A 10199-nucleotide genomic window follows, 5' to 3' on the forward strand; every position below is an offset into this window, starting at 1 on the left:
AGTATTGAATATAATATTCAAAAAAATAAAAAAAATAAAAAATATGCTCCGACCGATGCAAAGTAGACTTGTTGATGAATTAAAACATCTTTACATTTTTTAAATCGAACCACTAGAAGTACTTTAATTTTTGTCAGTCGCTAAGGTCGTTTTGATGAAAAAATAATAGGGTTTGCAGGGGCCTTAATATTATATGTTACCTAATGATTAACAGAATTGACTGTAACCATGAAGGTTTATAATTCAGTTGGTGTTTTATCTATAATACGAGATCCTCCATGAATTCCCTATAGTTACCGCAACCTTACGGAATTAACGACCTACTAATTGTCATTTTATAGAATGTTTGGTTAGATTATTTTTAATAATAATCATCCAAGGTTTTGTCAAATATATAATGGTACCTTCACGTGGTATTCCAGGGAAAATAGAATAATAACTTGCATTGACATATTATTATATCTTTAGAACCGCTATAAATAAAACAAATTATATACATAAAAAAATGTTTCGCTTTAAATTTTATATTATGAAATAAAAATGTTGGTTATTATTTTTTATAGATCATAGGAATTTGCTAGTAGTATGATAAATTGTATTATCTTCACTCTTCATACAAACCTTTTAATATTGTAATGACGAACAAATACAATTACCTAAATATTTATATTGGTAAAATTAGCTTAGGTTTCAACATAAGATAAACTCAGTATGTGGTTATTTCATGGTTAAGACTTAAGAGTAACACTATGTATTTTATTATTTTCTGATAATATGTATTAATATTATTGTTGAATAGATAAAATGTTTCCGGTGCAAGTATTGGTTGTATTATCAACGATGATTATTCTTAATCAGTCAGCAACATTGAAATACGAGAATCAATCATCTGTCGCAGCTGGTTATGATGCTGATAAAATGACATATGAAATATTAAACAACATGACATATATTTCAAATGGCAATTATTCTGAAACTACAAGTCCATATTATTTTAATGTAACAGAATTTCTTGAAAATGTCGATTTTTCTGAAATTAATGCGACCGATATTTTTGAATCTATCAACAATTCAAATGAAACTGCTTTACCCGTTTTGAAAAGCAACAAAAAGAATTGGACTGATTTTTTTCAAAACACTGCAGAAAAGGTTGCGGAAAAGATTGTGGAAAAAGTTGTGGACAAAATTGCGGAGAAAGTCGTTGAACAAATATCCAAAATATAAAAATAGAATATATATAACACATAAAAATTGTATAATACCTATACATAATATACTTTTGTTAAATTGTTATTAATATTCCTATTAATGGCAATGTCTGAGTGGGTTGACATCGTTGATAACTTTTTTAATCCATATACCATAAAAATATTTTTCCTATTTCTATTCCACAATTTAAAATGATTCATGATTATCACATCTGATAACATATATGCTTACATTTAAATATTGTTATATGCACATAGCACCATTGAGTAATATAGAGAGGCCGTTCTATCTGTATATTGAAGCGCAAATAGGGTTTATTTTATAGGGTACATACTTCTGGAAAGGAAAATATTGTGAAATATTTGGTGCATCGATTACCTATACTGAAATAAGCTATAAGTGCTAAAAACATAATTCCTATTGATACTATCAAATTATTATTAATATTTTAAATTTAATAATATAAAATTTTATTACTGACTATAATATTTAAGGGTACTAAATGTGTATTTTATACTATCATTTTTATTATATTTAACATTTGAATATAATATACGTATTTGATACAATTCAGTTCAAGTGTATTGAAGTCGGAATTATATTTGCTTGTGTTATATCAAATAATTTACAATTATTGTGATTACCGATACATTTCAATTTTAAAGTTCATACGCAGGTTCTTACGAATATTCTATTACAAATATTGTAATAATTATTTCATAATCGTTTATAGATTATGTAAGATTAACTTGGTAATGTATGTGTATGTGTATATTACTTGTCATGTTATTGAAGACAGTACTACAGTAGGTATACCTATATCAGATCTAGTGAGTGTACAAAAAAATCAAAAAAAAATCAATCTTCTCACAATTATTATTTAAGAAAACATTACAATATTGTAAAAACATAAAAGCAGTGATACTTTTTCAAAATAACAATATTCAACACTTGAACTTACATATTTACACTACACACAATAGTAATGATTATCATTAGTTTATTTTTTTATAATTTTACCTATAATATTAATATACTGTGTACAATCAGTTTAATTTTAATTTGAAACATCGTCAAATAATTTAAAACATTAATCATAGTTAAAATAAATTATAATTTATCATAACTAGGCATCAAAATTATATGGTTGGTAACACAACAAACCCTGATATTATAATACATAATAAAATAGTATAATGATAGTATTTGGTCAATTTGACCAGTTACATGCTACATTTAAAAATATATATAAATATGAATAATAATAGTACCTATTATACTACTAGTTTCATTATGGGATTTTACATTGCAATTAATTATTAAGCTTATATAAGTTGATGGTATGGATTTAATTAATTGAGTAATATGATGGGCGAAAGTACTTCTAGTTTGGCTATTATGAGATTTTAATGATTTGAATATATTTGAATTGTGTATACAATTAATAAAAACTTCAGATTGTATTTGTTCAGATCTTTATTCGTATGATCAAAATATTTTAGTAGTTTTTCAGTTATTAAACAAACATTAATAACATCTTCACCAGGGTAAATTAAACCATCATTATTACCTCATTTATTTTTTATGGATATTAAAGAATTTGAAAAAACAATTTTTATACGTTGCACACAACTACACAAGGCACCTTTGCAAACATCACATTTTAAAATATTAGTTAGTTTATAAACTATAAAGCCAGATATATAAATAATTAATTCCTTTGCAAAGTTGCTAAAATAATAATTACTATTAACTCTAAATTCCAATGTATTCGTGGTCCATAATAAAAGAATTTATATTTTGCAAATTTTCTTCTTGAATAATAACATCTGTGTTATAACCAGAAGAATTGTTGTATAATTTTGTGATTGGATCAGAGCTGGAATTATGTAAAATGTCTATATCTTCTAATAGTATGCAATTACCATTATTGAAGATTTGAACATTATTTATTTGGATTACTAATTTTCAATATTCTGAACGAAAATGTCTTACAGTAGAGGATTATTATTGTATCCACCGTGCGATCGAATGCTACCAAAAAATAGTTCCAGATGATCCTGGCTCAACTTATGCATTTTTATATGTTCTAATTGACCAGATTCAATGAGCGTAGCATACAGATGTAGTAAATTAATTAAACATACAGTAAAACCGATAAGCCCAGTTCTACAATTGGACTGTAGGACTGGTACACCGTCTTTATCTTGAACTTGAAAGACTTTTATATATTTAGTTATTTGTTTGGTAAATAAAGTAATTTCTTTCACATTTTCTTTGCAGAGTGCTTTTTTTGTATCCAATAAAATTAATAGATCTTGAATTAAAAATGTCGAATCCACGGTTAAACAACTCAATAAAAGTAATTGTAGCATTACAAAATTCATCAATTTTAAGGGTATCTTTACAAAATTTCAATGCATCTGCCACAGATTGGCTAAGTAATTGTGTCGTTAGTTTGACTTTCATCTAGTAACGTCACGGAATTTTGGGCCTCTAATATTATTATTCATAGTATAATTAAAATCGCCCAAACCAATTCTTATTATTTTATCGGTTACGATATTATCATATTTATTAAAAGCAAACGCGCGAGATTATTATTATTAATAGCAACAACAACATTATGTACTTAACGTTTTTCCCTCGACCTCCTCACACAGCAGTGTTCGTACACTCGACCCGCTGTCACCGTCGTCGCCATCTGCAAAGTCAGTATTGCACGCAGTGCATTCTGTCATCTCAATATTATTTATAATATAAAAACTGCATCATGCAACGATACTGACCAGCCCCGCTATAGCTATATATGAGGAGCCGCTACCGCTGACCGTCGACAGTCGACGGTGCCGTAAAATTACTTTTCCCTCAACCGAAACCTTCTCTCAACGACGTTTGATGAACGCCACGTCTCCTTGACTCTCTCCGATTTCAATGAACACAACCTCGTGCAAACTCAACACCCATATTGAAGATCGATTCTGTTTCAACATGGTCCATTCCATAAAAGTGGTGGGCGAAGACACCAACAACAACATGGGTCGACGTGGTTCCCTTTTTTTCTTTATTCTCATTATTTAATAATATTAATCCAAATTTTTGAACATATAGGGTGGAATATTATCTATGCAACAGTGTGCCTATATTTTATATAACATAAATACAATAAAAGTTATTTATTTCTAAACATTTAGTTTTTTTGTTTTTTTCATTTGCTTATAAAAAATGATTAGATAATGCTATAAAAAAAAAACACATTGTTGCACAGATAAAGTTCTTCTTTACGTGTTGCGAAAATTTGGTAGTTCTAAAACAAATATGGTGCGAGAAAAGTTGTCCCACGCAAAACAGTTTTTGGTATGTTATACATTTGTAAGACAGAGACAACAAATTCGGATGTGACGTCCTCTTGAGTATTATTTTACTAAGTGCTGCCTCAGCGTCATTTGCCTAATATTACGAATATGATTATGTCTATTATTTTAATTATTTAATTAATTGCCGCATACACATTGGCGGATATCCGGGGGGCTTGGGGGGGCTTAGCCCCCCCCCCTGATAGCCTCAAAGCCCTCTCTAAAATGTTTGCCATATTATAAAAATATTGTACAGTTCTGTAAAAAATATTAAGAAACATTTTTTTAAGTATACATATGTATATTGTACATTTCAGTTAAAAATGTTGAGACAATTTTCGTTATATTATATACAAGGTGACACCCGTTAGATCACTCTGTATATAAATAATTTAGAACACATACATAGCACTGTTGTATGATGATATGATTTCCGTTAAATTGTTATTAACTATTTGTAAAAGTTTATTGAGGTACCGTGGTCCGTGACACCGTGTTCTTATCTCTCATGTAAAAATAAATATTAGGGAAATCCAAAACTGTCGTCTTTTGTGTCAATTATGTTGGCGAGTGGCCTGTTTCCGTAGCTGCGTGTGACTGTGTGAGACTGTGAGAGGTAGTATTGTAGTAATGTTTTGTTTGTAAATTGTACATAGTACGTCGTGTTGTCGTGTTGATTATTTTCAAACGGGAATAACGTTATAACTCGTCGGTTGTTATTTCAAACAACTGTTTGAAACAAAATAATATGTTTAGTATTTTTAACATAAAAAAAAAAGTGCTGCCCGTCGAGGCTGTCGAGCCCGTCGAGGCTGTCAAGCCCGTCGAGGCAGAGACGTCTAGCTCTGCGTCTTGCTCCATTGATGTGGTCAGTAAGTACTATAAATACCAGACAGGCTATCGATGATTTAGGAAACCTAAATTCAGGTCCTATTCAGCCAAAAATTAAGGTAACTAAAATTTTAAAATAAAATTAATTAATTTTTGTTATTAATAGGTATATCAATTTCGTTAAGTAGATTATTTGCAATTAGTTATAATTATAAATGCAGAAAAAATAAATATCTTAATAATGTTTTTCTTATTAAAAAAAAATAGTTTCCTTTGAGCAAGTTTGGAGTGCAAAACCGGAGCTTCAGTGAATCATACTTTAACAAATTTGAATGGGTTGAATATAGTGTTTCTGCAGATGCCATATTTTGTTATGCATGCCGAATTTTTGGGACAGGCTCAGTAGAACCTTCATTTACATCAATAGGATTCAGAAATTGGAAAAAAGTAAGTATTTAATAAAATATTATTTAGTCATATTATTATGAAAATTGTAATAATATATCTAATTTCATAGTTAAGCGGATCCAGAGAGAAAAAAGATAAAAAGTTAACAAAGCTAGAGGCACATAATGGGACTGAAGCTCATTTAACATCTATGGCCCGATGGATTGCATATAGGTCTGGGAAATCACATAGTAGTGTTCATACACAATTGATGTCAAATCATAAATTGGTGGTTGAATCTAACAGAAAATATGTTAAAATGCTAATAGACATAGTTATACATATAGCTTCTCAAGGTTTAGCATATAGAGGTCATGATGAGAGCAAGACATCATTAAATCGAGGTATATCTATAATATTTATTATGTGCATTTAAAAAAATATAATTTAATTTATTTTAATTTAATATAATTTTAACGTTTGACATAAGACATTTTGCTTTATAATAGATACACCAAAACAATTTTATCAGTAAATATAAAAAATAAGGTTTAGACTTATCTCCCTTACCCAAGTCCCTAATGTTTAAACATTTTTTTTTAGGGAATTTCATTGAAACTTGTATTTTATTTTCCAAACATATACCTGAATTTGCTGAAAAATTTAAAAGTTCTATTAACTATACTAGTCATTCAATACAAGAACAACTTATTAGTCTGTGTGCTGATAGTGTAAGAGACACAATTATACAAGAAATAGGAGATGGTGTGTTTGGTGTAATGTGTGATGAAGCACGGTTGGTACTTAACCTAATATTTATTAATAACTTAAAATTATAATAAACAATAAAAATTGTGTTGTAATGTGTTCTATAAATATTTTTTCAGTTGTTATAAGGAAGAACAAATGGCTTTATGTGTTAGGTACACAAAAGATTTAAATATTCATGAGAGATTTTTAGGATTTATAGATTGTTCTGTTAAACAAGATGCCCAAGCTCTAAGTCAACATATTTTTGATTATTTCAAAGCTTGTAATTTAAGTGATAAAGCACAAATTATTGGTCAGTCATATGATGGGGCTAGCGTTATGGCTGGAAAATTTAACGGCGTTCAAGCCAAAATTCAAAACAAATATCCTCACGCAGTATATATACCCATTGTATGGCACACCGTGTTAATCTAGTTGTTGTTGACATGTGTAAATTTGTAAAAGTAAGTGTAATAAGAGTATGAAGTATGAACTAATGTGAAAATTTTAATTTGTGTTCAACTTTTTTATTTAAGGATACAAGATGTTTATTTAATACGTTAGAAAGTATTTATGTTCATTTTTCCTATCCGACAAAAAATCAAAAGCTCATTGATATGCAAAAAAAATTGGGGTTAAAAATTAAAACAATTGGAAGAATCAGTGATACAAGGTGGAATTGCAGATACAAAAATTGTGATGCTGTCTTAGACTGTTACCAAGCAATTATTCATGTATTACAAGAAGAAATTGAAAATGACAATGACAAAGATGTAAATGAAGCTTTATGTAATATTTATAAATTGTAAAACACATTTCATTTTAATGTATTTAAAAATCCTAATAGAACTTTTACTTCAACAGGAATACTTACTAATTTACAAAAAGGCTCTTTTATTGTAAATTTGTTTGTTATACGCGAAGTACTTAGCATCATTAATGTCATGAGTAACACGATGCAAGAAAAAAATGCCACCTTGGGAAAAGCAGTAGTGATAATCAATAGTGTTATAACAAGTTTTGAAACTTCTCGTACTCCAGATTCTTTTACTGATCTTTGGCAGTCGATACAACAATTTGCAGATGAAAATAATGTTACAATTGAAATTCCATACCAAGCACGAGGTAAGAGGAAAATAAATGAGCCAATTCATCTTAACAATTTCATACTAACTACATCAACAAGCGCAGCAGCTGAACCAATCGAGTCAATTGAGTCTGTGCATGACTATTATAGATCCAATATTTTTTATAAAATATTAGACTCAATAATTGTAAATTTAAAAAAAAGATTTTCTCCAGATAGTTTAACATTGGCTGTTTCTGTGGATAAATTCATGCAACTTCAATATGAAGGAAGCTTAATATTTATTGATCATTATAAGGTACTATTTACATTATATTTAATACTTATCATATTAAACACATTAATATTTATATTTTGAAGTAGATGTAAACAATGTATAAAGTACCATAAATGCAAAAATAATATTTTATTATTTTATATTTTAGGATTTATTGGATATTAACAAATTAAACATTAAATCTGAAATGACTGTTGCCAGAAATTTTATAAATAAAACCAACAATGATTTGACTATTGACGATTTAAAAACATCAATAAAAAAAGAAATTTTTCCAAATGTCTATAAAATGCTTCAAGTAGCACTTACTTTACCTGTCAGCTCTTCAACTTGCGAGCGATCTTTTTCGGCTATGCGAAGAATAAAGACGTGGGTGAGAACTTCTATGTATCAAGAACGTTTTACAAATTTGTCTATTCTACATATAGAGAAAGATATAACAAAAAATATGGATACTGAATGTATTTTAAATGAATTTTCTAAATCCTCAAAGATGATGGTTTTAAAATAAAACATTTAAGACAAATATTTTATAGTACCTATTTATTTTCTACAGTACCTAAACTATATTATTATTATTATTATTGTAAGATTATATTATATTAAATTTTAAATATAAAAAAAAGTAATTAGACATCCATTTTATTCAAAATATTTCGTTCAGTTGATCAGTAAAATTATTTCAATGTTAGATTAAAATTTTGTTTAGAATTATTAATGGGGGGGGCATAGCCCCCACCCCCACGCCTTTGATTCATAAGAAAAATTGTAGCCCCCCCAAATTTTTCGATGGATATCCGCCAATGCGCATACAACGCCTGGTTGTACTGGTTTTAAATATCTTCCATTACCTAACTGATGTGAAACAAGTCTATTGTAATGTACTAATGTAATATCTGGTCTAGATTCAGTAAAATATTTTCTGAAGTTAATATTCATCTAAACAAATAAAAATTAATATTCACATATGATCAATGCAATAACCAATGGTGTCTTCTTGTCTGAATTCTAGCAGCGAAACGGCTTGCTGCGTTGGATCAAATTTTGTTACTAACGTACGAACACGTGTGAGTGAACCCTTTATCACACCCCTTTTCTTCTTTAAAGCTGTTAGGGCCTTCTGCGCATCATCATTTGGCGGCGACATATTGATTAAAAAAATAATCAATTTGTGAAAATATTTTTGAATAATAAATATTGACTGATTACGCCTAATAAGAAATATACTAATAAACCTTTAAATATTAAGATGTATATAACTTATAAGTTCCTAAATATTTGTTGCCACTACCAGTATTATTCAATAAAAATAACACACAGACAGATTGAATAATATAATGTAATAATATAATAATTTTAATATAATTTTACGGCATGACAAACTGATCAGAAATTGCAATTAAATAATAATAATGATGTACCGTAAATTAATATTAATATCACGTCGAGGTTACCAAAATCTGCACGCCGGGTACGGAACAATAATAAGCCGTTCGTCCGATCGCTAATTACTTCGTGCGCTCACTCACACACCGACCGCCCTGTGTATGTGTGTATACTTGTATTAGAAATTCGATAGAAGTGGACGGGTTCGCCGAGCAAGACTACCGAAAAGCTAGTGCGTGGTGGGTGTGTAAGTGTGTATATATGTTAATGTGTACTTATACATGTTTATGTGGACGGGTAACTCCAATGATAAATTATTATAAACTAGGTTTGTATACTGAGTTGTTGTTATTAATATGCACAATATAACAATTCTAACAAAAAATATAATAATTACGGCCCTATTTTGGCCCAACAGGTAAAATAATATGTACAACAATTAAATAGTGGTTAAACTTACCTGTTTGGCTCAACCAATAATAATAATAACTAGGACTGCAATGCGGTTCGCTGATTGCAAGAAATTGTTTTTTGAATGACATGGATTTGATAGATTCTGATAACTGAAAAGGTACAAATTAAGATGACACTTTTGTTGGGACATGCTTTTGTTCGAGGAAGCGTTTTTACCAGGGGCGGACTGGGAAGGGTCCGGCCCACTATTCCAAGTTCATTAGCGGCCCAATTACTAAACGTCTACCCCTCCCCCCTCAAAAAAAAAAAAAAAAAAAATGTTTTCTTCAATAATTGTGATTACACTATTACAGGCCTAATTAAGTTTTGTGGCCAAAATTTTATCTTTTATAAAAAATAATAATTATTTGTTAATTGATAATAATGTACCTATAATATATTAATATCTAAATAGTAAATAATGTAATCAACATAATTCTTGCTAAAATCTTGTACAAATTAG

General features: G+C 29.0%; 2 protein-coding genes across 2 annotated transcripts in view; both read left to right on the forward strand.

The window, feature by feature from the left end:
• The window catches only part of LOC100573828, a 5626-nt gene extending 4293 nt beyond the window's left edge, over nucleotides 1–1333 (forward strand). Inside the window, exon 2 of the mRNA XM_003242489.4 lies at nucleotides 800–1333. Coding sequence (XP_003242537.1) covers nucleotides 805–1224 — 420 coding nt within the window. The 5' untranslated portion in view covers nucleotides 800–804 and the 3' untranslated portion in view covers nucleotides 1225–1333. The remainder of the gene's footprint in view (nucleotides 1–799) is intronic.
• Nucleotides 1334–5428: 4095 nt separating this feature from the next.
• Nucleotides 5429–7989, forward strand: LOC103308506 (zinc finger MYM-type protein 1-like). Its single transcript, XM_008181941.1, has 9 exons — nucleotides 5429–5515; nucleotides 5664–5843; nucleotides 5914–6187; nucleotides 6387–6579; nucleotides 6671–6929; nucleotides 7070–7322; nucleotides 7458–7749; nucleotides 7825–7918; nucleotides 7984–7989. The coding sequence occupies exons 1-9, from the start codon at nucleotides 5429–5431 to the stop codon at nucleotides 7987–7989; spliced, it is 1638 nt and encodes a 545-aa protein (XP_008180163.1).
• Nucleotides 7990–10199: the final 2210 nt, after the last annotated feature.

Source organism: Acyrthosiphon pisum, chromosome X (genome assembly GCF_005508785.2).
Source record: "Acyrthosiphon pisum isolate AL4f chromosome X, pea_aphid_22Mar2018_4r6ur, whole genome shotgun sequence".
In the NCBI taxonomy this organism is placed as follows: Eukaryota; Metazoa; Arthropoda; class Insecta; order Hemiptera; family Aphididae; genus Acyrthosiphon; species Acyrthosiphon pisum.